This window comes from Podarcis gaigeae, assembly GCF_964106915.1.
Source record: "Podarcis gaigeae genome assembly, chromosome: 8".
Classification (NCBI taxonomy): domain Eukaryota; kingdom Metazoa; phylum Chordata; class Lepidosauria; order Squamata; family Lacertidae; genus Podarcis; species Podarcis gaigeae.
Window position 1 is genome coordinate 50,861,787 of NC_139684.1, and position 26,647 is coordinate 50,888,433.

General features: G+C 40.3%; 1 protein-coding gene across 6 annotated transcripts; it reads right to left on the reverse strand.

Moving 5' to 3' along the window:
• Positions 1 to 1,270: 1,270 nt before the first annotated feature.
• Positions 1,271 to 26,471, reverse strand: PRMT7 (protein arginine methyltransferase 7). Of its 6 annotated transcripts, XM_083749916.1 has the most exons (19): positions 24,927 to 26,284; positions 24,331 to 24,539; positions 23,483 to 24,154; positions 22,007 to 22,043; positions 19,597 to 19,746; positions 18,012 to 18,120; positions 17,557 to 17,669; positions 16,767 to 17,008; positions 15,618 to 15,798; positions 14,170 to 14,297; positions 13,806 to 13,944; positions 11,641 to 11,724; positions 10,303 to 10,350; positions 9,955 to 10,044; positions 9,047 to 9,208; positions 7,717 to 7,791; positions 4,862 to 5,022; positions 2,702 to 2,798; positions 1,271 to 1,529 (listed from the first exon to the last, which is right to left on the reverse strand). In XM_083749916.1, exons 3-19 carry the CDS (start codon positions 23,575 to 23,577, stop codon positions 1,368 to 1,370), a joined length of 2,073 nt encoding a protein of 690 aa, XP_083606042.1. In that variant the 5' UTR covers positions 23,578 to 24,154; positions 24,331 to 24,539; positions 24,927 to 26,284; the 3' UTR covers positions 1,271 to 1,367. The 6 variants fall into 6 exon arrangements, with proteins under 6 accessions (XP_083606042.1, XP_083606037.1, XP_083606040.1 ...); XM_083749911.1 differs by lacking the exons at positions 24,331 to 24,539; positions 24,927 to 26,284 and adding an exon at positions 26,331 to 26,471 and having other exon boundaries at positions 23,483 to 23,651; XM_083749914.1 differs by lacking the exon at positions 24,331 to 24,539 and having other exon boundaries at positions 23,483 to 23,651; positions 26,211 to 26,234.
• Between the last annotated feature and the right edge of the window lie 176 nt (positions 26,472 to 26,647).

Here is a 26,647-nt window from a genome sequence, read left to right on the forward strand (position 1 = left end):
CATTCCCATTCCTCCTTGTGGATGGCTTATGCTACAAAAAGGATTCACTCAGAGAATGAGTTCACTATTAGTACACAGGATAAAATAAAGATACATTTCCTATTTCCTACCGATGGTTCCGGAAAGGTGTTGGTTACCATCTAAATACGTTTTCAATAACACTGTGTATCCTTTTGCTATTGCACACAAAAACACCTCCCTGATGCTGTTGATTAAGTGGGCAAAGGCTTTAGCGCCCTCTAGTGGATCTCATAAAGGATGGACACTCAAGGTCTTCAACAATAATCTCAACTGCTGCCTATCATTATAGTAGTAGTATTCAACTGTGACCCATCAGACGTTTCTAAAGAGAAGATCAGTAATTAGGGGTGGGCATGGAGGCACATGCTTGTCATCCCTGGCTGATCCACCTGTGCAATTTGTGGCCAGTGGGGTGTACTTGTGTGTTCTGGGCCAGCGGCCTAAATGGATTTAGTCTGCACCCTAGGACATGCTATTAGATTTCATACAATGTGCTGAGGTTCCATAGCAGACATGCAGAGATTTTTGGCAAATGAAGGGAAGGGATCCCCAGAAACTGAACTTATTGAATCAGCCTTGCCACAAGTCAGGGCATTGGTATACCGCACCCAGCCAGGGTTTCAGACAATGATCATTCCCACCTTTTACTTCCTATAGTTCTCTCAATTGAAGTTGCTGGGGCTTGAAATTGGAAACCTTGTGCATGCAAGTTTGTAAAACTTCATTGTAGTCTTATTTATATACCAACACTTGAAGGAATTTCTCTTGGCTCATGTAAATTACTTAAGATGAAAAGGAATGCTATGCAGAAGTTGAGAAGGGATGCCATCACTGTCTGGCCAAAGGAGGAAACTGTGAGGAAACCAGCCAGACCAGCAACAATAGGGTGGCAGAACAAGCCTGGTTCCTAGAAAGCAACAAGGGAATCTTCTGAAGCTGCAGCTGTCAATGATTCAGTCCTCACATTAACAAGGGGAAACAATCTGAAGCAGTCTCATCAGTATGATTATATCTGAATATAGCATTATTACTATTCATAACCTGATTCAGGCAGCATTTTTAAAGCTTTACATTTAGCCGGCATATATAGGATTTCGCAAGTAATCTCCCATCCAGGCATGAACCAGAGCCATACCAGCTTACACTTTAGCAACATGGCTCCATGTGTATAACCTTCAGACAATGCCTGGGGGGGGGGGGGGTCAGTAATAGCTGCTGTAACCCAAAAGAAGAGAAGAGAAGCCCATCATAGCCATCTCTTGATATATTTATTAAGATCTGGTCCAAAAAAAAATTGAGGGGAGGGGAGGGGGAACAGGAAGGTTTTTGATTGGAAAGCTGCCACATTAATCCAAGAGCTTAAAATCCATGATAACATTGCCTGTCTTTGGGTTGAAGCTTAGAGTGTATGCAACTGCAGAGGGGTTATCAATGGGAGGTTCTGACCCAGTATCTGAACTGAAGAAAAACACAGCCTGTTTGCAGTGGGGAGTCCATTGACAATAGCCCTGCAGAAACAAGCAGAAGAAAAATAATCAGCTCTGATAAAAAAATACAATATGCTAAATTGTCAAGACCAACAGTAATCACTTTACTTTAGGATATCAGCATGCTGATTCATAACAGAATGTGTTGTTATTATCAATGAGGTCTGAATTCCATACATTCAGGGAACTGCTGCACCAATCTCCACAAGTTGGTGGTCTCATATGCCTTCAGACTAGGCCCCTAGGACTTCTGACATCTGGTGCATAACTTGGTAATGCAAATTATTTTGCTCTTTGGAATGGAGGAAACAGCAAACTGGGCTGAACTGGAATGCCAATTACTTGATTACCTCCAAGATTTCTAAGTCTGCGGTCCTATATAAATTTACATTGTATTGCACACACAAGGTTTCACTTCTGAGTACATATGCTTGGATCAGACTGTAAGAATTACAACATACACACAGAAGCTACACTTTTAAAAAAAGACTAGTGGAGGAACTTCCCCTATGCTCTGGCTTGGCAGCAAAATCTTGAGCCTAGTGTGTTAACTAAAAATGGAACATAGCCATCCTATAATACCTCTGACAGATGTCATACTACTGAAAGATACAAATGAATTATAGTTTATACATATTTCCAATGAGGCTTCTAAACTGCAAAAGTGAGTCTATGGTAGCATCCAAGCACACCGTTTCCACTGAAAAAATGTGAATTCAGATTTACAACATTTATAAATGTTGGCAATCAGAAGAAGCCTTCTCTGTGGAGGCGTCTTCCCTATAGAACCATTTCCCCCATCAGCAAAGTCAGGTGCCAGAATTACTGAGCTTTGGAGACCACTTCTGCTCCCAGGCTTTTGCTGTTGTTTGACTCCAGCATATGGTACCATGTCTTAATTTAACCTGGATTGCTCTGGTCTTTTTATTGTTTTGTGGGTTTTTATTGACTCTTACAGTTTTAAATTATTTAATGTGCTGTACAGCACCATGGGATGAAATCTGAAAGGCGGTAGAAAAACATCTAAATAAATAAATTTGCCTAGCATTTCAGAGAAGAGAGAAGACTGATTAAGTCCAAAAATGCCCCAAACCATGAGATAGAAGTGAATCACTCAGATTAACATTCTTCTTTCTCGCCCCCCCCCCCCCCCAATATGGAGCAGAGTGAAGATGAAAGAGAATTAAGCATACCTTTTCATTTGAAACCTGCACAAGCCCTGTGGTAACAGAAATGCTGGGTGTCAGATGATATTCCATCCACAGAACAGCTCCGTGGCTCTTCCCAGTCCTAGAAAGAAAGAAAGCCTCAAGTATTGATTTTCTGCTAACTTTGAAGAACACCAACACACTGACATACACACAAATTCTTTTTGAAATATGAATAGTATCTTTCCTTCTCGGAAGCAGCATAGGCCAGAGAGATGAAAGAGCATGAATGTTACACCTATGGGAGCCTGAAACTTCCATCAGCTGGCAGATGGATGTAGTAAGTAAGCGAAATTTCTTGCAGGAACCAAAACGATGTGTATAGGACAGTAACTGCAGTAACACATTAAAGACCTGAAGCAGGATCTTTCTGCCCTCTTTCATGCCTATATTAAGTCAAACCATCACATAGCATGAATGAGCCAACATGCGGGCTCCTGGAGAGGAGACTGCAGCCATTTTTCACCTCCCCAGTCATTTTGCTGCTGCAGTGAGTTAATTTGTGGTTTGGCTTAGTGTGTCACCTGAAGCTGGGCTCATGGTTCAGCTCTTCCAGACAAACTACAAGCTGTAAATCATAGAGCAAACCTTAGTTACAAGATGGTAGTTTGTCTGAAAGCTAAACCACAAGCTTGCAATTTCTTCTCCAGGAGTGTGCATGTTTCCACATGCATGCTAAGCCATGGTTTGGCTTAGTATAACTCGTGAATGGGACCCAGCTTCTTTTGCATTCTGTCTTTCATTTTAAGATTCAAACTTTAATGCAAATATCTACTATTTTGGTCTTAGCTTAAATATCTCATGTGTAACTGATGTGATTGACTTGTTTGCTAGCACAAGCTATATGATACAGTCTGAAAAATCTACATCTGATGTTTAAACAAGAATCATGCTAGAGACAAATATTGATCTTTACTGCACAGGATGTTCCAATACTTTACAGCTGGTACAATGATAACACCATAATTTGGTTCAGTGGTAACACCACACACTGTGCGCTGGTTGAGAAAGAAATGATCAGCCAGGGAACAGATGGCTATATTTGGAGACGAGAAATAAACGTCATTATAAATTGATTCAGTCATATGTTGAAATGTAATTTATACATTATTCATTAAGAGCAGTATGTTATCTCATACATGAAATATGTTAATTATTATTAAGCAAACTATAGAACTACAAAAGTTTTCTTCAGAAAAATGCATTATTAAATGCAAAAGTGATATGAATATGCTGTGGCTCTAAAATCTCAAACACCCATCTGATTTCAGCTCCCAATCTTATACCAAGTTACCACCCTTGAAATAATGGGGTCTATTTATTAGGTTTGTTTATTGCTTTTGATTTCTAGGCCCTGAAATTTCCCCTCCTCCTTCTTTGCCAGCCAGTGATGCTGTCCCAATTTTATGGTTGTTTTTCAGAACAGCCACCAATTCCCTGGGATTTTTTATTATTTTTTGGTAAAGCTGAGCGTGCTTGGCATATTGCTAATACTGGCTCAGGCACTAAATTCACGGGGATGTTAAAAAGCATGTGGTTCCAACCAGGCAAGTCAGTGAGGAATGATATCATTGTTTATGGTTATTAAAACACAATGAGAGATCCAGAAGAATTAAGAGGGACATATTCCCCTGACTGTCTCCATCAAAGATCCACCAGGGTGACCAGGGCAGTTTCCATCCAAAAACTAGACTGGAACAGATGCTAGTTCTAGTGATATCAAGCGTGTTAATAATGATACTTGACTTTGCATGCACTTAGTGCTTCTAGAGTATTCAATGTGCCTCAGATATCACCTTAGTGCAATCCTTACAATTTCACAAAGTTGGTCAATATTATATTTGTAGATGTGAGGTCTAGAGAGAACTAAGGCTACCCAGTGAAGTAATGGCAGAGACCACGATTCTTAGCCATTCTGCTGCACTTTTAGGAACTTAGGAAGTTGTTTTATACTGAGTTAGGACATTTGTCCATTTTCTACACTGACAGTGGTTCTCCAGAGTTTCTCACATGGATATTTCCCAGTCCTACCTGGAGGTGCTGGGGATGGAACCTGGGGCATTCTGCATGGAAAAGAAAGAAGACTGAGCTACAGTGGCCACAGTCCTGAACAGGGCTTCCACATTTTCTCTTGGTGATACTCACTTTGTCAGATTTATGATGCCTTCGTTCTTGAGAGTGTGTTCTGGCACAGTTTGTTGGAAGTCAAATAGCAAAATTTTCAGTGGATTGGATATTGATTTGCAAGGGTATTCCCACAGCGGGTGAGGTTCTGCTTCCCTTGACTCCCTGAAGTCCAAGGAGTTCTATGGAAGAAAACAAAAAGGGAAGCATTGAAGTGCTAAAATATTCACAGATAAGGTATTCATTTAAAATATTCAGAGAGCATTGACGTGCTGAGGCAAGATTAAGACAGTAACATTTATTTCACTTCTAAAGTGAAGAAAAGAGACATTTCACTCATTTACAGAACCAGGCATTCTCTGGTGTGATAGGAAATTTATGGTTTTAGATATATGGCAACGTTCATAACCACATGTACATAGATCAGCACAGGAAAGCCAACCTGGAACCATTTTGATTCCTAAACTGAGCAAATGTTTCTCTGCATGGTCAAAATGGAAAAGCCTCCCCATTGTCTCTTCCTTCACAAATCCTGTCTTAATCTGTGTTTGAATAAGGGTGTGAGCCTTATCATTACAAAAGACTGCCCAGGCTCCCCAATAAATCCAATCAAGTAACCTGCCAGACAGGAAATAAACAAAGCGACAGGAGAAAACAACATGCAAATGTTCTGTTTTAGACCGCCTTATCTGAGGGGTGGTCTTAGGTTACACCCCTTCTGTGATGAATGCATAATGTTTCTGGGGGTGGTCTTGATCTAGAAAATGGGAATTTCAAAAGTCTTTATAAGCCCTTGCAAGGCATTTTTGGGGGGTCCTCTTCCTCTCCTGCGTGTGAGGGGAGCACCCTGTTGCAACAGATAAATAAAGATCAAGCTTACTAGCTGCTTTGCTTCTCAATATTCTCTGGTTGGCCTCTGTTATTTTCTCCTACCAATAGGGAACCTATGTAAGGACTCTATATGGGCTCTTGGATAAGGGAAAAGGGCATATTTTTATTTACAACACTGGTAAGCTATTAGCCCAGCTAAGAACATACCAAAAGTCAAAACAACCAAATGCCAGGTGAAAACTCAGCAGATTCTGCCATTTGGAGTGTATGTGTTTATTTACCATAGTGGCCAAATATTCTACAACCTTAGCATTTGTTCTCTAAGATGACATCTGGGCTAGGTAAAGTATTATGTTTTATGGATGACAGAGATGGATACTGCAAAGTGCTGGACTAGGCACTAAATGAATGAGCGTGCAGAATCAAACCCACTGCTCTCTCCGTCCAGCACATGCTACAGCCTGCCCAAAATTCTCATACTGTGTGTATGGGAATAAGGCGAGTTTGTTTTTAATTAAATTGATAAATTCTATTCTCTGCAACTATGTTCAAGTCTATTTTCCTTTTTACAGCAATCTTTGCTATAGCTTTGCAGCTGCTAGCACAACTCATTAAGCTTGTCATCCCAGACATTTCTAAGTAGTGCTTTCAAATAACTACACATTTTTTGCAATTAAGTTAATTGGTCCTGTGCTTTCGAACAATGAAGGCTGAAGACTTGCAAACATTCATTTTCATCATAAGAAGGATGTGGTATAAAAGTTCTTGTGGGAGTATTCAGTATTTTAAGTAACATCATTGGACCTTTATTTGTCTGCTAGCTTTTGTCTCCTGTGGGATTGCTACTGGAACTGTTTTCTATTGTTTGTGGCTGATTTTATTTAATTGGCCCTCTATTAGTTCTGTTGCTGCATTTATAATACTAGGCATTTGTACTATTTTAATGGGGTGTGTATATATGCTTTTTAATTACATTGTTAGATGTAAGGTTTGTATTTTAATGATTTGTATTGGGTTTTAAAATGTTGAATATCACCTCGGGTTCCTTTGAGCAGATAGATGACTCATTAAGAATAAGTAAATAAATGAAGAAAAGGTCATGCCTGGAAAGCTACCAGATCGTGGGAGGAGGAAGGGGGGGCGTTACAACAAGCTAACCTGAAGGGGGGAAAATCACCTACTCAGAACTAGGATAAGCAGCTATGGTTGGAATCCAGACTTACTCATGCTTACAAGAGACACGCTTTATTATTTGTTTGTTTGTTTGTTTGTTTATCTGAAGATCACAGGGCAGTCTAATATATAAAAACAAATACATATATAGCATAATAACGAACATAGATTTTTTAATTAGCAAAGGCAAACCTCCTTTGGGAGCGCATTCCAGAAGTGAGGAGCCACTACAGAAAAGGCCTGCTCTTACGTTGCTACTCTCTGGACCTCTCACAGAGGAGGCATATGAAGAAGGGCCTCAGATGATGATTGCAGGGTCCAGGGTGGTTCATATGGGAAGAAGTGGTCCTGATCCATTTGAAGGATTTATTGGTCAAAACCAACACTTTGAATTGGGCCCAAACACTAGCTGGAAGCCACTGCAGTCAGGCTGCCAAATAAATGGTACGTCAGCCATGATTTGATCCAATACTACATTTCCTAGTTTTTGAAAATGACATAACAGAAAATGATGTTTAAAGAAACTAAGCTACATTTTATGTGATTGCCATAAAAAAGATGGCACAAAGCATGCTTCTCAGCTGGCCAGATCCCCTCTCAGCCCTTAAATGAGAAAACATGCCAGAGGCTAACAAAGTGCCGCTGCTTGTTTCATTCCTGCCAGATTCTTTAGCTTGGGGTGGGCAGAAATGACATTGTGGTTGATGGGGTCTGGCCTCCAAAAATCCTATCATGAGCCTGAAGACCATTCCTGTACTGTATGTCCCATTTAATGCACAGGTTGGCTAGAACCATGATTACAAGCAATTTACCTACAACCACATCTCTAATTTAGTTGGCATTTATCCAACACACAGGAAGGATAGTCTAACCTTTATCATCTCATCCATAATATGCACATCAAACCCTTCACAGGTACCACATGGGCTGCGGATTCGCCACAAGTCCTAGGGGTAAAGAAAAGGGGGGGGACACAATGTTATTGTTCAGTGTTTTAAAATTAAATTAAATTAAAACATGAGAAATTGGATCAAAACTGTACATTTCATCACTCCCAGGAATATGACAAATATTTTGAGAATTAAATTATTTCAAAGAAACAGAATGTCAAACGACCAGAATGTCAAACACACTTATCCACAATATATTAAAACCACTCCAAAATTAAACTCTAATACAGTGGTGCCTCGCAAGACGAAATTAATTCGTTCCGCAGGTCTTTTCGTCTTGCGAGTTTTTCGTCTTGCGAAGCACGGTTTCCCATAGGAATGCATTAAAAATCAATTAATGCGTTCCTATGGAAACCGCCTTCAGACCAGGTCCAGGGACAGTCTGTCCCCCGACCTCTTCTGAAGGCTGGCGGGGGGCGAAAGTCTTTGCTTCCCCCCCCCCGCCTGCCTTCCCGGGAGAGCGGAGAAACGCAGCGCTGCGTTTCTCCGCTCTCCCGGGAAGGCAGGCAGGGGGGAGCAAAGACTTTTGCCCCTCGCCGGCCTTCAGAAGAGGTCCAGGACTTCTTCTGAAGGCGGGCGGGGGGCAAAAGTCTTTGCTCCCCCCCCCCCGCCTGCCTTCAAAAGACATCCGGGATAGCGGGAAGCGCTTCCCTGCTATCCCGGACTGCTTTTAAAATGCTGGCGGTGGGGAGCAAAGCCTTTCGGCCCCCACCGGCCTTCCTGGACCTCTTCTGAAGGCCGGAGGGGGGGGGAAGGCTTTGCTCCCCACCGCTAGCATTTAAAAGAGGTCCCCGGAGATTTCCCTATGGGCTTTATTCTTGCGAAGCAAGCCCATAGGGAAATTCGTTTTGCGAAGCGCCTCCAAAACGAAAAACCCTTTCGTCTAGCGGGTTTTTCGTCTTGCGAGGTGTTCGTCTTGCGGGGCACCACTGTATATCAAGATAAAAACCACTCAAGGACTAAAGAAAAATGTTGCAAACTAATAAAAACCAGATAATTGTACTTTGAGGAACCTGTATCGTTAGGAACTGAACATTTCCCCCTCCTCTCTCTATTTTTTGTGTGCGTCAGGTCTTTTTAGAGTGTAAGTCCAAGGAACTATCTTACTACTGATTTTGTAGCTGCAAACTGGAAGACTTTTTGGCTAAATGATGAAGTGCAATTTTTTTAAAATAAACAAAGCATAGTATTGTAACTAAACCCACCCACACTGCCCTGGGGGCAAAACAGAAACCAGACATAGTTTTGTTACCTTGAATTCCACAATCATCATGTGAAGTGAAGCAGACTGGGGCAGGACAGTCACATCGCTTGTCAGCTGGCTTGCCAGGGCTGTCCGGGCGTACCAGAAATATAAATTGTGCCATGGCAACAAGCTCGTAGAGAAGAAGGGTTCACCAATTAAAAGTGATACCTTGGGGTGGGGAAAAACATAAAGGCTCAGATGGGCAACAGGGTGACAGGCCACACTTCGTACCATTTGGCAGGCCTTCCAAATCTGTCATCCTGCATAGGTGGGATTGGCTGCCAGTTGGGTACATGCAACGTAGAATGGTAGCTTCAGTTGCATGGACTCCGTGTGTCAATTCCAGTGAACTGGCAAATTTGGGACCTGGGTTTGCCAATGGTGATGGTAAAGATTGAACTAAACTCAATGCAGAATACCATGACATATTGCCTACGTAATGCATCTGTAAATGGTATGGCCCGTAACAGCCGCAATTTCACATCACCTTGGAGCTTGAGTGAACATAGAAAGCCCTTAACATATTTTTGTAGCAGTAGTAGTATTTTTATTTGTATAGCTATAAAAGCCATAACAAACACAAAAACTAAACTGCCAGTCAATTTGGAAGAGGTAATTGTATCTTCTCAGTCTTGCCCAACATACTGGGTGGGTTCAGAGATCAAACCATGGTGTAGAGCCACAAAGTTCCTGAATACTTGTTCAAGAAGTGTCAAACCAAGGTTTCCGTTTATGTGTGAACTACCTCACCAGTCTAAAGACCAGTACTGGAGCTACTATTTAACTTTTATATATTGCATACAACTTCAGTGTCCAAATAATGAGGGAAATACCTCTTGACATGCTTTGATTAATAAAGTTTATCCTCTCAAAGAGTAAAATGTTTTGGTCACACAGAAATTTAGTTATCTTACCTTTTTATCTTCAAGATCTGAAGAGATCAACAATTCAGGTTGTTTCTCTATTATTTTAATTTTATCTTCTAGATGATTGGCCTTAAAAATCTTTTTTTGTGAAAAAGAAAAGAAGAAAGGTCTTAGTGTTTTGTTTTTTACTGTTGTCCAAAAATAAAACCTCTTCCTAACTATGTAACGCAAAAACATTCTGAAATGTAAAATAACTTATTTTGGGTAACTAAAATGCTCTACTTTCATAGTGGGCAGGCACTTTTGCCATTACAAAAGAAAACAAAATAAACAGGAAGAGTAATAAACATAAGACAGCAGTTGCATGCAGATGTGACTCCAATATTCAATACTTACTTTCTGCATGAGTGAATGAGAAACTGCAGAGCTCTCCAGTGTAAACACCTAGAAGAAGAACAGAACACACTGGCTTAATCAGACCTGCAATTTTGGGTGGAAATTTGGGAAGGAATACCTGTCCCATGAACAATGAAAGGACCACACTGGTGATTCACTGGGGAAACTCCTATCCTTGAATGACGCTCTCCCTTCCATTCTGATTGGTGTATGTGTGGTCTGTTGCCCTGCTCCACTTTGCAAGCAGCCAATAAAGACTCAAGAACAAGACTTACAAAGAACACCAAGAATGTCCTGTATACCAATTAACAGTGATCTACTTAAGTAATCTTGATAAAATAATTAAATACATAAATATTAAATACATTAAATACACAAATATATAAACATGCACAAATACTGCATGGCATGGCCCATTCCATTACATAACTTAGCAGTCAAATGCTCTGCCACTGAGCTACACCTGTCCTGTCCTGTCCCCTTTATAAAGATCTGAGGAATGAGATCATCACCCCACTCTTGCTTACCATCCCAGGCCGCCCATCTGCAACCACATTGTTCTTTCCTTTATCAGATCAAAATGATCAGACAACAGCAAAGGTTGCTAGGTTTATCAAGGGTGCAATGAGATTAAGGGCCACTATGTGAATGATAATCTTGTTCATTTAATTGCCCTTTTTACCCATTGTTGTCTTTTTAACTGTATATATTGCTTGTTTTATGTTGCTAAGGCCGTTGGCTAATGTGAATAAAGTTTATCTATCTATCTATCTACATAACTTAACCTAGGGGATTAAGAATTCTACGCCAGTCAGTCAGCTGGATAACTGTTATCATGAGTAACATACTCTGCAAAACTAAATGTATATTGATAGCAGTAACAGGTCTGTACCCAAGGAACTTACAAGCTAAATTTTGCCAGTAATGGATGCAACACAGAGAAGGCTGTTCCAAGAGAAACAAGACTAACAAGGGATGGGCATGGGCAAATGCAAATATTTTTACTTTGTTTCAGGAGGAGATGAGGACGAAAGGGTGCCAAAGCATCTAAAAAAAGGTGGGGGGTTGGAGGTTGGAAGAGAGGTATTGAAATAAAGAACACTAGTTACTCCCACTAGTTCTGGGAGTAAGAGGCCGCAAATGAGACTGGGTGGAGCAATTTCAGTGCTCAGAAGAGTTGTGGAAGACCAAATAAATGCCACAGACGGCTCTTAAGTAAAAGCATTAAATATAAATAGATATAACATAACATAATTTTTTTTTAAAAAATGTATAAAGGAATAGAAGAGTCAGCACATATTAAAAAAAAATTTCAATGACTGGGGGGTTGGGTTGTACCTCTTTTGCTCCAAGATGGTGAGTCAGCACAGGAAGGAGGCTGCCATCACTGATGCTGAGGCAAACACTGTTTGGCTTCAGAACCTTCAGAGCGAAAAGACAAGCTGTCAGCAGTTTCCTCCTTTCCAGATGCAAAAGGTCACTGATTAAGGACTGACACATTCGCTTGTTTGAAATTACTAAGCATTGTTGCATCCCAAAGGCTGTCTAAAATCTCCATGTTTCAAGTAGGATTCATGACATTTTAAGGCAAAGGATGCATGTTTTACATTAGAAAGGTAAATACTTGTGAGAGGAATCCCACAAAACATTGTCACTATACATATTTATGGACTCAATTTTTAAATCCACATTCTTTTTCATTTTACACCAAGACATGATCCAGTTAGCCAAGTCAGGTCATGAAGGAAAGTGAAAAACAAAGCAGTTTTTGAAAGAGTACATAGGAACCCAAGAAGAGCCTATTGGATTAGGCCAGTGGCCCATCTAGTCCAGCATCCTGTTCTTACAGTGGCCAATAAGATGCCTGTGGGAAACCCTCATGCAAGACCTGAATGTCACAGCATTGGCCCCTCCTGTGGTTTCCAGGAACTGATACTTGAGCAACTGTGGTTTGCAATAACTGTTAAAAGTAGCCAGCAGAAACACACGCCTTTAATCTCCATTCAAAGAAACTGGGCAGAAGGCTTCCTGAAGTTCTGGTGTAACAGTCCTCTCTATGCTATTTAACGATCCCACCATCATATTCTAACACAAAGATAGCCAACATGGTTCCCTCCACATGTTTTGGACTACAACTCCCATCGTCCCTGACCATTGGACATGCTGACTGAGGACACTACTTTCGCTACTCTTGCCCTAATAGTTAGGATTAAAAATTGTTTGTAAGGTTTTTACATCCAGTGCTGACAAAATGCTGGTTCTGTGTAATCCATGCCTGGCAAATTATGACTCAGCTTCACAGTCACATTTTCCTCTCCACGCCCTCCACCCATGTTAGTCCATTATACAATTCAGGAAAGGTGCCTTTTAAATTGTCACAGAGATTTATTATGGCATTCACTAGTGTGAGATAAAACCCACTTTGCCAGACATACATACATAAATTCGCTATAACTAAGGCTAAGCAATGGAGCTGTGGAATTTTATCAATGGATCACCATATTTCAGTCATTAGGTGCTGATGAAAAGATAGCACAAAAGTCTTAGAAAGAAGATTTACTTCAAGTGCAGAGGACAGGGCAACCAGATGGAACTAAAGGACAAACTTAGCTGACAGGCTCGCTGATCAAATGTGCTGTTCAACACTATACTTGTTCTAACTGGAAAACTCAACCTCTAACTTAGGCTTGTATAGTTAAATCTATCTTTTTACAAGTCTGTATCATTAAACAAAAAAAATCTTCCCAAGCATCGCTTTAAAAATCAAATAATTATAAATGATTTTTTTTTAAAGAAAAACAACCTGCTCCTTGGTTCCTTGTAGATTTTTATTTTATCTGTATTGCTTAGAGAGAATTTAGCAACTCTCATAGCATCTCAAGATAGGCAAGGTCTTAACAGGCATATCTTTAGACTCTACAACAGACACTACAAGAGTTTTAAATTCTTAAGTCACAGGTAGGCAACTTGCAGCCCCCAACATCTTCTGCAATTACCCCATTATTCTGTCCCATCAGAGTTCCTACCTTCCTGTTTATTTTGTTGTTGCTCATCCTGGCATTTCTACATAGTTACAGAACAAATGGAAGAGGCAGTATTTTATTTAATAAATATAATGTGATTTTGTTTTTTGTTCGTTTACCAGGTTGTATGGTTTTCCCCAGCTATTTAAAAACAAATTGGTGGACTTCTGCTTTGTTCTCATGTGTACTGCACACTAAAGTCAAAAAGAAATTACTTCCACTTGCTTTCCAGAATGATAGCTGTATTGGTCCATTGCATTAAAAACCATACAGAATTCCCTGCAACTGGAGGTACATCAAGTATCAACAGTGAATAAGCAAAACAGTATGCTGGCTTTGTGACCCACCATCTCTTCTAATAAGCTAAAAAAAAGAAGCAGGCATGTACACAGTTCTTCACTCAAATTCAGTGAAGTGATGCCTAATGTGCCGAGATTGAGGCAAGAAAATACCATATTGGATTTGGGAAATCTTACTCACTTTCTGCAGAGCCTGTAAATACTGCGCTGTTCGATTCTGATCGTTGAGTTCTCCAAACCGTGGCCTATTCCACAACAGGTGGGCCTGACACCTACACACAGGACTTTCAACTTGGATAGTAGTTGTGGCATCTTCATTTCTAAAAACATTTGGATGAATGAAACCAACTCATTTCTGTTTGCCCCAAATAATGTTTACATTATAAATGGTTTTTACCAGCTATGCCTAGTACAACACCTATGGCCATTCATGGACTGGGAGAGTAACCCTCCCCAACTTACATTCACTGAGAAAACAAACTATCCCAGCCTGACAGTCTTTGTTCAATCATGAGTATCCCTTTCTGCCTCCTATCTTTAGTTACCTGCCTTTTTGAAGCTTATACCACACAGAGTAGTCATCATGAAAGGCAGTCAGGCCTACACTCTGGCCCTGGAGAACAAGTTCTTCATTTGGAAGGAAATAGACGCACTGCATCCAATGATCTCTCCACTGGAAAGGTTTAAACAAAATGGAAAAGGGGAAGTCAATTAGTAATTCAAAATAAAAATGGATTGTGTGGGATAAAAACAAACAAACAGTAAATGGCAATGGGATAATGCAGATACTCCATTTTCTCAGCCCTACCTGAAAATGCTAGAGATTAAACATGGAACCTCCCGCATGCAAAGCAATTGAGCTACAGCTGTGGATGTTTATGCATTCAACAGAAAGAAACACATCAAATGATGGCAGGATCCCTGTCTGACAACCAAGTGACATATAGTGCCAAGGATGTGACACAAAGATATACAGGAGAAAGTAAAGGAGTGCAATAAAGAACACAATTTGGGAAAGCTCCAATGCTTGTTCATACCTAAACAACCCCACTCAAGGTTACCCCTGATATAGCTTTAATGCTGGGAACTGCCTGTTTTACAATGTAATCATGAGGAAACATTCACAGCAACATAATCTCTTATTGTTTAAAGGATTCATGGAGATTTAACATCACCCTTCTGCCTTTATTTAATGTTCTGCTGTAACCTTTCACATTCATTTCTATAACCACAATGTCCAAAAACATACCTTTTCTTTAGTGAAATTAGGAATCGCAGAAAGCATATTGCCTACCCTGATGCATTCTATGCTAGAAAAGTCAAAAGAAGATGAGATGGCAAATCCAATGGAATCCTAATCTTACTTAAAGTCACTAACCTGCTGCAATCATAGACCATTGTTTATTTTTGTACAACTCCATGCATGGCAGTAAGTAGCTAGAAAACTGCAAGCGGCCATATACTTAGACGTTATTATCAAGAATTGGACAATTTTAGGAAAACTAGTTTACTTCTGAAAGTTTAGCACAAATCTTTAGAATATTTATCAGCATTCTCTAAAGGCTGAGCAATAGTGAACTAAGATCAAACTAAGATGCAACAAACAACATGCACAAAAAATTCCAAAAGCATAACTATGCAGACGTTCATGCAGCTGGTGCCTTGGGTAAGTTTGATCACTGGCCTCTAAACATGCTATGTCAGCACACAACAACACAACATCCACTCATGCCTATCCTACTAACAATGCCTGCACAGGGGGTGGTGACCCAAGTCAAATGAGATGCCTGTATGGAATTTCACATGGACTTGGTGTTGTTCCCCTCCCTTGGTGAATGTCCAGAGTCAAATTCGAATTAGGCCAAAAAGTGAAAATGGCACATTTTACAGAGCTGGACAAATTAACAACTGCCCACATATATGGTTTTAGTTCAATGTGCCAGCATTAAAATGTTAGGAAGGCAATAGAATTTACAAGAGGTTCAGTACATACCGGGATATCTTCAGAGGTGGATTGCACCCAATATGGGGCCATCGTACATTTTATTGACCCAGCGGGGTCCATGTCAATATCCCACCAGGACAGGACCACTTGGGCTTTGCCCGACTTTATGGCCTCCAGATGTACTGTGTAGTAGGCAGAGGCTCGGCTTACTGGCTTACTGAAATCTACACTGTGGAAAATAATGAATTGCAATCAGTTCCTTTTAAGTAGCTACTTATTTTCATTCAGGTTGTTAGACAGAAATAAACATTGTGATTCTAACCACAAACATACACACAGAGCAGAATTGATAAACAATGGAACTGAACAGAGCTCTTCTAAAAATTGTAGAAATTGAAACTGCATCTGACAGTTTTGACCAAGAGCAACAACAGTCAGTCATCAATGAAATATCACAATGCATTAAAGTGCTCAGCAACTTCTCACCAACAACTTCATATACCATCAACCATTTGATCTTAGGAGTTTGCTACTTCCCTCTTAAATGTATTTATAATATATATGATACACAGGTGTGTCTGTGTAAGGACAAGTACTTAAACAAACAAACCATCAAACAAACAAGCTACCAGTTTCCTTCAAGAACAATTCAGAGTGCAAGTTTTAACCTATAAAGCTCTAAATAAGGGGTGGGGAACATATAGTTCTCAAGATGTTGTTGGAGCTCTAACTCATCAACCTCCATTAGCATGACCAGGAAAGATAGTTGCAGTCTAGCAACACTTGGAGGGTCATAGGTTCCCACCCACCCCACTTGCAAAATGGGTATATGAAGGACCTCCTTCTCCCATATTAATCCCATTAGTAAGCTCTTCAAGGAAGGAGACATGGTTTTGAGGGGCCTCATTGGCTAAAATGAGGTGGATACCAGGGCCCACCACCCATTCATTTAGCACCAAATCTGATGGCTTTTAGACCACCAAGCAGAAACATTTGTTTTCCTTGGCCTTTGTGGGTTCCTGGTGTGGCTTTGATTTTACTACTGCTTTGAATTTTCCACAGACTATTTTTTTTAATATTAGTTATTATTTTATGAGGCATTGTTTTAAAATGATGTTTTAAGCTGCCTTGATAATCGAAGATTAAAAGGCAGAGTATCAAAATGGCTTAAACATATAACATAAAAGCGGCACTCACCTGAACATTGTAACAACGTCACTGAGAGGCGTGAATTCATGCAAGGACACCTGATTCAGTTGGATATCATAGACTGAAGGAGCACCAGGACAGTTTTCCATTTCTGGTGGTGAGACAATAATCTTCTCACTATCTTCTGCTTGAATATGAATGGGAAATAGCTTGTTCCAGGACCACATTCTTTGGGACTCCACTAACTGGGCATATACTGTTGCCCTGTGAGGCACTGCCTCACATCCTTCCTAATCATTTGAAAACAAAGAGAAAGGAAACTGAGCAAGGTTCATTATATGTCCTTTGAATAAAAGCAAGCTCTGAAATGTGAACTTCTTCGAAAATATATAGGCTGCACATAAAACTCAGATTCTGGGCGTAAATATGAGGTCCACTCTTCAATGCCTTTGAACCTTCTCTTTACGTGCGTTCCTATTTATCTTACAGTCCGATACCATAATGTTTACTTGGAAGGTATTCCTGTTGAGTTCAATGATGCTTGTCCTCAAGTGGACAGAGAATCATATATTTACTATACTTTGCATTTTTGTGCCAAAAATGTGTGAAAGCTTTCTCAAAGTTAGTTGTTTCTTAAGCCATGCACAACCAACACAGATACAGATTATGACAGGTCTATTATGAATTTTGAAGGTCATTTTGAATATCTTCAGTGAAAACTAACAGTAACAAAACCGATCAAAAACAAAGAAATGATTGGCTACAATCAATCTGTGAGCTTGCAAGAATAAAATTTCTGTTACATGACACCATCTGTGAACAGTGCTTACTTCCTTACCTGTACAAGACATCTGTGGGCATGCTCATAAGACGGTAAAGCTCCCTCCCCTATCAGTTCGGTATCAAAAAGCTCTGTTATCAGGATGTTTGCACGACACTGCATGTCTCCATCTAGGAAGCATAGCACAAGACAAATAGGAGTATGCTGGTTTCTTTCTTTTCTCTTTCTTTTTCAAAGCAGGCTGCTGTGCTAATGTTAAGTCACCTCAAATAGGAGATAGGGAATGGCCTCAGGACTGCTTCTGTTCTCTTCTATACAGCTGCGACCCTTCTGTTCTTCCTTCTCATCCCCTCCCTTCCTTGAAATCAGAGGAAGCCAGCCTCTATTATATGTAAACCACCCCAAAAACATGTCTGAAGGATGGCATACAATTTGTTTTAATGAAACAAAGAACTAAATAAAGATATCCTTCATCCCATGCAACATGAGAATACAGTCCACATTAATCTCACCAGGCCCCACTGTGACTTCAGTGGAGTGCTTGTTGATGATCTTTATCTTGTCGCTAAAGCCGTTTTTCTCCACTATCTTCACAGCTGTATCAGCCATAGGTTTGAAGACCTGCAGTATAATAATCCTTATATTTAGATAGATCTGAAGTAACATTTGAATCAGGTACTTCCTAGGACACAGCAGAGAGACACAGCCATTACACTACACCAGCTCTCAAGAACACAACCAAGCTAATGGCACCTACATTCAAGGTACAAACACCACCAGAAAATTACTGTATTGTGTTATGGGAAATACTTACCACAGGATAAACATTTAAGCACATTTAATCCTGCCAAATAGAAGACTTAGTAGGTACCGGGTAGTACCTGTCTGTGGCTTTTCCCAGGGAGATTAAAATGTGTTTGTTTACATAGTTTATATCACACACCTTAAACATAAATGTATGTGCCCTGGGCAGATAAGGAAAAAAATACAACTGAAAACTACTACTAAGTTAAATTAAGCATACAAACTAGCACAACAAATGAGAACAACCAACTGCTGTTTTATATTAAGAATCCCTGCCTATATTTTATCATCTTGCATGAAAGATCTAATCACTTAGGCTTCAATCCTTTACACATAACTCAATGATGTTTATGTCTGAGCAGCCATGCATAGGATTACTCCATTAGTGCCCAGTTTCAGATCCAATACATACAAAAGTTGGATGGAATTTTTAACTGGTCTAGGCAACAGAAAGAAACTGGGTTTCTAATAAGAGCCAAGAGTCTGCTCTTTGGCAAAGACTGAGAAATCTAACTTTGCCTTCTCAAAAGCACAGATGAGACCTCCAATGAAGCACATACCTCCTGGCAATGTTAAAATGTGTACCTAATTAAGGCATGAACCCTGGCAAAACAAGACTGCCTTCCACCGCCAAAGCTGCCAGAAATGAACTGCTTCTTGCCAAAATGTAAATATGAAATGAAAGTTGAGGGGGGAAACAGATGGCTACACACCACCAGTGACCAAAAAGTCTGCTTTCATGAGTTAATGCTTTTTCAAAAGCAAAAAACAAACCCAAATTAAAATTAAAGCACTAAAATTCATTTCACTATTACTCTGAATAAATATCTAACATTAAAACTTTCCTAAGACACCATACAGTGATCCAGACCTACTCATGCTTAGAATAGCCCCATCAAAATCAATGGGATGAATTAATCATGGATAGTTTAAGCATCTATATTAAGCATAGCTAGTCTGGATTAAGCTCAGAGATCCCTTGTTTGCTTTGCCCCATTTTCAAGGAGTGGGGAATACAAAGTAGACTGAAATGCACCATCCAAAGTGAAGTTTCTTGAACACTGTGCTTTACTAGCAACGATAAGGACAACAGACACTAAATATTCATGCAACGTTTCAGGAACAAAAGAGAACCATAAGGAAAGTACAGATGGCTGTAGAATAAACACACAGACCAAAGCAATATTAGTCCCTATCACATACAATTTTGTTTACAAATCTGTTTTAAGGATCTGCCTCCTATATAACTGATTTATATCTGGTACGTAGGGACAGGGGAGCAATAATACCTACCTCAACAGCATAGCAGAAATCTGCCCCGGCTGTAGCTGCCATCATAGACAAGAGTCCAGTACCAGTCCCAATGTCTAGGACAATGGCTCTGTCTCCTCTTTCCTTCACTCGGTCCACTGCAGCACGAATACCCTGAAAATACTTTGCATTCTGTGGAAAAATACAAACCTGACAGTTACTTCAACAAGACCAATGTTTGTTTAAATGTGAGACACATGCCCTCCAAGGTTAATAAATTTGAATCTGCAAGCATTTAAATGTTGTGGGTTAAAAGGCATTATCTATTCAGTGGATGATCAATATGCAGATCCATAAGATTTTGTTTGCAGTACACTTATTAGAAGCCTGATAAATTCAGTATGATCTCCGTGATAAATGTCTGAAAACATTAAAGGGAGGAAAAGCTAAAGCTAAATACTATTCACAAGAATGCAGCCCCAGCACTTTAAGAACTACTGATATTCCCATTACACTCTTTCCCAATCCTCTTTTAAGTATTTCATTCTAAATAAAACTTTTAAACCCTCTAAATATTGGAATACACAGCAGCAGAGGCTTGGGTGCTTTGCTTTGCACTGCTTTAAGTGAAATGGTTAGTTTGCCTACAATTTTTCATCCTTTTCCTGCCAACTCTTTTCAAATAGAAACACCTGGGAATTTGCAAGTGTTTAAAGCCCGATACAGATGGACAAAATTCCCTTCAGGAAGTGATTTCTGACAGGCCTTTTTGATCCCTGACATCTTTTTTTTAAAAATGTCACCTTCTTAAAGAATTAATTAAAGGAACAGCTACCAAAAAAAGCTAATGAGATAATAAACACATCCCTTAGCTTTGTCAAAATTTAATTTTGAAACAGTTCATTTAAAAAAAACAAAACACTTTTGAGAATCACTGGGGGCTTCTTTTGAAGAATATTTAATCTTGCCATCTGAAAAGGAATTTTATTGAAGAAGAAAGCAGAGTACATAAATATCGCAGAAACCCTTGATAAGCAGATGGAATGTTCACAGAGGGTTCATTATAAAAATGCACTCATGACTAGACAGGATCCAAAGGAAATTGAATCAACTAACTAATGCATTTTAAAGTAATCTATGCTTTGTTTCTCCAAATTTAGCACTAAAACTTCACGTCATTCTATTAAAATCAAATTAAAATAAAAGTGTTAGTCAAAATATAGTGTTGAACCACTGACTGTTTTCTACAAGAGTCTAGTCATCTTGCTCAATTATCCATCAAACAAATAACCTCGAAAAGCCAACCTCAAAGCATTTATTTTTTACACTTGCAACAGCAGTACACAGCTGAATTTCTCTCTTTAAAATTCTGTGCTGTCTTAAAGCAGCAACTTATACAAACAGGAAATGCCTTTATCTCATATTCCTGATGGTAAGAAAATAAGAACTGCTGGCAAGATTGATCTCAAGAGGCTATCACAGAAATAATATAAAATGCAGCTGAAAGACCACAAACTCATTAAAAATAAAAGTGTTGTAAGTTTTCCCTTAAATAGTTTTGGAGCCACCAGGAATGTGTCACTGGAAAAGGGAGAAAGACCCTGTGGCTGTGACACTGAAGTCACTTCCTTGAGAACGGGCTTCTGGGAAGAGATGGGTTGCACTGCACAGCAGTTGACAAGAATGTGTTCGCTAATAATCTCACAAACCTGATCAGGAGAGCTTTAAACTAAATCCTGAGGGAGAGAGGGACAATACTACAGAAAACAGGGGAACACCCGGTACCAGGAATAATAGCTTCACAGGAAACTGAGGCGGCGCTACAAAAACCTGCTAAAGGGGCAAGAAACTGCAAGAAGGAAGCAGTTGGAAGGAATGACTCATGGTTTCAGTTGTGTCTATACTAATGCACAGAGTATGGGAAACAAGCAAGACAACAGCTTCAAGTTACAAGAAAGAAAATTCCAACTACATTCATGGGAAAATGTGGCGTTATCTCTTAATCAAATGAAATTTTAACATGTGGCATGATAAAAGTCTGTAATTTTTGTCAGGAAAAGTTATTTGTTTACTGTTTTAACAATTGTTTCCTCAAAAATTATCTTCTGTACCTTGAAAATAAATAAAAACATTATTTTTAAAAAGAAGAATGTTCTGATAGTAAGAGCTGTTCAACAGTGGAATGGAATGCCTCGGAAAGTGTTGGACTCTCCTTCATTGGAGGTTTTTAAGCAGAGGTTGGATGGCCCATCTGTCATGGATGCTTTAGTTGAGAATCCTGCATTGCAATGGGTTGGACGGGATGACCCTCAGTGTCCCTTCCAACTCTACAATTCTATCATTCTATGATACTATAAGCCAGTGGAACAAAGTCAAGGTAATGGAAGCTAATGAGGCAACTTTCAGAAAGCAAAAAATCAACTTTTTAAAAAAGAAAACAACAATTACTTACTCTGTCTTTGTCATTCAACATGTCTGCATAACATGACCTGTAAGAGAGTTCAGATTACAGATCAAAAACAGTTCAGACAAACAGGACCAGTGTTACTATTAAAATATGCAACCAACAAATTGCTGTACAACTGAGGATGCTTTCTCCTTCTGTAGGCTTGACAAATGGTGAGTCATCCCTTTAATAGTTATTACCAGCTATTCACAAGAAGATGAACCTCAACCACAGGAAACTAAAGGATGAAATCCTATGGAAACTTACTTTGGAGTAAGTTCCCTTGTGCTGCGTGGGATGTACTGCGGAGTACAAAGGCATAGGTGTAAGATCCATGCTATGTTAGGGTTGTTGCTATACTACTAGGATTTTGTTTTCCCCACTTGAACTGCATACAGTTAAAGTCCAGGACAACAAGGCTGTAGCTTCTGAAGGAGAGTCAGGAGATAGCCATAGAGTATAACACATGGGATCCTGCAACAAACTCAGATTAAATGTGCACTTTTTGTTTTCTTCAGTTCTAGACTATCAATCCTATTTTAAAAGGAATGAGGAATCAATACCTTTATTTTAGAACCAACCGAAAAAATAAATCACAGAGTAGTGAGCTATTTTCTGAGTTTTGAAGAACTTTTATCAGAACTTAAGAAATGCCCTACTGACTTGGACTAAAGTCTTATCTAGTCCTGCATTCAGTTCTCAGATGGGATGACCAGATGCTTATAGGGCACTACACGAAAGACACAAGTGCTATTGCACTCTCCTGCTCATAATCCCCAACCAACTGTATTCAGAGACATACTGCCTCAGATATTCATGATGATACTCTGACACAACTATCATGACTAGTAGCCATTAACAGTCTCATCCTCCCATGATTTAAAACAAAAAGGTATGCATGCATGAGAAAGAAAGGTAGGGGCGGATGTTCCTTGTCACATGTCAGAGTCTTAAAATAGTAATTTAAGAAGCTTTTCAAAGAGTAAGTAGATTAGAATGTGACGAGTGCCAAAGGTCACAGGTTGCACGAAGGGATGCTGGCACAAAGAACCAATCAGCACTTCCTCCTTGGAAATATAAAAAAAGTTATTTGAATCCATCTTTGTTGAACTCAAGAGTTCCTTGTTAAACAAACAAACAAGTGTTGAACTCAAGAGTTCCTTGTTAAACAAACAAAAACTTTATGATGTTATTAGATATCTTTTTTCACTCTTTCATTCAAGTTTCATTTTCATCACAGTTTTTTATCAGTTTTTTATCCACCCACCCACCCACCCAAGAGCTCAGGTAGCACACATATCCCCACTGCCAGTCTCACAACGATCTGGTAAACATGCTAGGCTGAACCCAACGCCAACCAGTATGCTTATGTGGCTGCACATTGATTTGAATCCAGGACTCATCAGGTCTAAATCCAACATGTTGGAGTACACACTGGCCTGTCACAATAATGCATAAAATAAAAGCCAACTCCCACTATACCTTGCAATTTCCTGATGATAATCGTAGTTCTCATCTTCCTCTAACCACTCCACCGCTCCAGTGGTTGGATTGGCTCTTCCACAAAAAACCTTCATTCTTGCCCTGGTTTGTTGTTTTGAGGAAAGCTTTTATTCAGATGATCTCTAGCTTTTGATTCATTATCAGAAAACTATGGCAAAAGGAAAGAAGTTACCATTTAGAAGGAGATAAATTATTTTAGATGTTTTATTGATATTATTATTTGCTGTTGAGTTGCTGCTGCTATGGCTTTGTGTTGCAAATTAGAGTATTGCTTGTATAATTGCTTATCTATTAATTGTTAGCCATCCTGAGCTCCAGATTAAAAAAATAGCAAGATATAAGAATCTTGAACACATAAAATAAATGCTGTTGTTAACAAAACTAAGCCTTGAATGCTTCTGCCATAGGAATTTGCCATGTGCCATCATAATGCATTACATGAGGTTTAGTGGCTGCATTTGTAAAGCAGTATGCATGTGTATGTTGGAAGTGAATGCCACTCCAGACAGCCATGTAAAAATGATGCTGTTTTAATGCAGAAGTATGTAATGGTGACCAAGCTATTCCTGTGTAGATAAGGCAAACAGGTGAGACCTGAACCAAGCATCTTACTTCAATCAATCAATCCCTGCTATCTTAGTCAGCCTGCTCCTAGTTGTACCGTATTTTTCGCTCTATAACACGCACCCGACCATAACACGCACGTAGTTTTTAGAGGATGAAAATCCATAGGCATGCCACCCACAGGCATTTCCTCCACAACACGCACAGACATTTCCCCTTACTTTCTGGAAGGAAAAAAGTGAGTGTGATGCTGCAAAAAATACGGTAACTCCTAGTCAGGACTAGAATCTGGTATGTTGTACCTTTTCCAAGTTTAGACACATAAACATTGATCTTTCGGACAGTTTCTTAGTCTTGTGCCAGAGGGGAGGACGAAGTGAGAATTCTTTGTAGGGTGGAGAAGGAAAGGACATAGGACTTAATCTGATTTATCCATTTCGCTTCCACACATTTTATTTACTAGTTCTTACTTCTACCACTAAAGGGACGCGGGTGGCACTGTGGGTAAAACCTCAGCGTCTAGGACTTGCCAATCGCATGGTCGGCGGTTCGAATCCCCGCGGTGGGGTGAGCTCCCGTCGTTCGGTCCCAGCTCCTGCCCACCTAGCAGTTCGAAAGCACCCTTAAGTGCAAGTAGATAAATAGGTACCGCTGTATAGCGGGAAGGTAAACGGCGTTTCTGTGTGCTGCTCTGGTGCCGGTTCGCCGGAGCAGCTTCGTCATGCTGGCCACATGACCTGGAAGTGTCTGCGGACAGCGCTGGCCCCCGGCCTCTAGAGTGAGATGAGCGCACTACCCTAGAGTCTGTCAAGACTGGCCCGTATGGGCAAGGGTACCTTTACCTTTACCTTTACAGTACTTCTACCACTGTTGAAATATATTAACACACAATGTTACAAATATTTACCATTATTCTAAAAATACATTCCAGGGGGAATCGGTTGCAGCAAAAGAGTTTAAGGTTCTAAAAAACTCTTTTGTTGTAAAATTAAGGTACGTACACTATAGTCACATACTGTAAACAATCTAATATGCGATACCAAATACAACAGTCTTAGACTTGAAATTAGGAAAACCCAGGCTCACTGTATGACCCTGGTGCAATTGTCCTCTCTTAGTCTAACCTACCTCACAGGGTTCTTGTGGGGATACAACTAGTGAAGGTGAAGAGAACATGTATGTGGATCCCAAGCTTCTTGGAAGAGTGGGATAAAAATGTAATCTCTTCAGAACTCTAGACCTCGAGGCCCACAACACTCTCAAACTGTTACTAAAGTGGCAACATGTTTCCAGCACAAAACATAAGAATGTAAGAAGAGCCTGCAAGGATCAGACCAATGGCCCATCTGGTTTCCCAGTGCCCAACCAGATGCAGGACCCGAGCACAAGAGCACTCCCGCTTCACATGGTTGCCAGCCACTGGTATTCAGAAGCATTGCTGCCTCCAACTGTGAAGGCAGAGCTGAGCCATCATGGCTAGTAGCCATTGATAGCCCTCTCCTCCATGAATGTGTCCAGTCCTCTTTGAAAGGTATCCAGGTTAGTGAACTTCACCGCTTTCTGCGGGAGAAACGCCATTGTTTCGCTATGTGCTCCTTTTATCCGTCTCGAATGTTCCAATATCCAGTTTCATTGGATGTCCAAAGGATGTTAAACGGAAAGACTCTGCATGTGCACATTAAATCCTTGCCCTTATGGTCTCTTTTTGGAGGGTGGGAGGCTGGCTTCATTCCCTGAGGTGAAACTCTGCATATCCTCATGACCATTTCAGTCTTAGGTTCTTTTTTTCGGGGGAGGGGGGAGAGATAAAGAGGGTGGCTTCTTTCCCTGTGGGGAACTCTGCACATGCTCCTGGATCCTTTTGTCTGAAGAACTACTAGCTATGAACTACAGGTACTAGCCCAAGTTTGCTTTCTCTCCCACCTTCCTTCCTTCAATTCTTCTTCCAATCGTTCACGTATCTCAGATTGCTAGTCCGAGAGCAAGGGCTGATCTCTGGAAGGGGCTCTGGAGCCCGCCTTAGTGTTTGTTTGTTTTTTGGGGGGCGACGCTTTTAAATGAATAAATGAGAATGAACTCTAGACATGCTCAGGAGCCCCCTTGGCCAGGACATCTGCGCAGGAGTGCACAAGAGTTTCCTAACCGGGACAGAGTGCGCTGCTGAGCCTCCTACGCTCTACTTGAGGGTCGTCAGCTCGAAGTTCCCCCGCAAAAACCAGTCAAGCCTCCCCACCCGCCTCTAACGGTCACTCCAATACCTCACCTTGCCTCCGCCTGTCAGTCAACGCTCGTCTCACGCGCTAGGCGCCGCCATCTTCCCAGGATGCAACGCGCTCAAAACGGAACATAGCGGGGGGGAGGGAGGACCCCACCATTACTATTTACCGCTGCTTTCACAGCACACCATAGAGAGAAACAGTAAGCAATTTAGACACTTCCGGTTGCTATTAGATGCCTCCGTGTGCAGGGCAAGATGGCAGCAGAAAGCTAAATGGAATACAGAATAAATATTTTAAATGTATAGCCCTCATTTTCTAAAAAGCTCAAGAACTGCAGCGAAAAAGAATATAACAAGTACAG

Excerpts from the sequence above, each read along its gene's own strand:
- PRMT7 (XM_083749911.1), bottom strand. The coding sequence starts at position 23,577 with ATGAAGGTTTTTTGTGGAAGAGCCAATCCAACCACTGGAGCGGTGGAG. Across the intron at positions 19,747-22,006 it reads TGTTGAATGACAAAGACAGA|AATGCAAAGTATTTTCAGGG; the intron begins GTAAGTAATTGT and ends ATTTTTCCACAG. Across the intron at positions 17,670-18,011 it reads TGAAGTCACAGTGGGGCCTG|ATGGAGACATGCAGTGTCGT; the intron begins GTGAGATTAATG and ends TATGCTTCCTAG.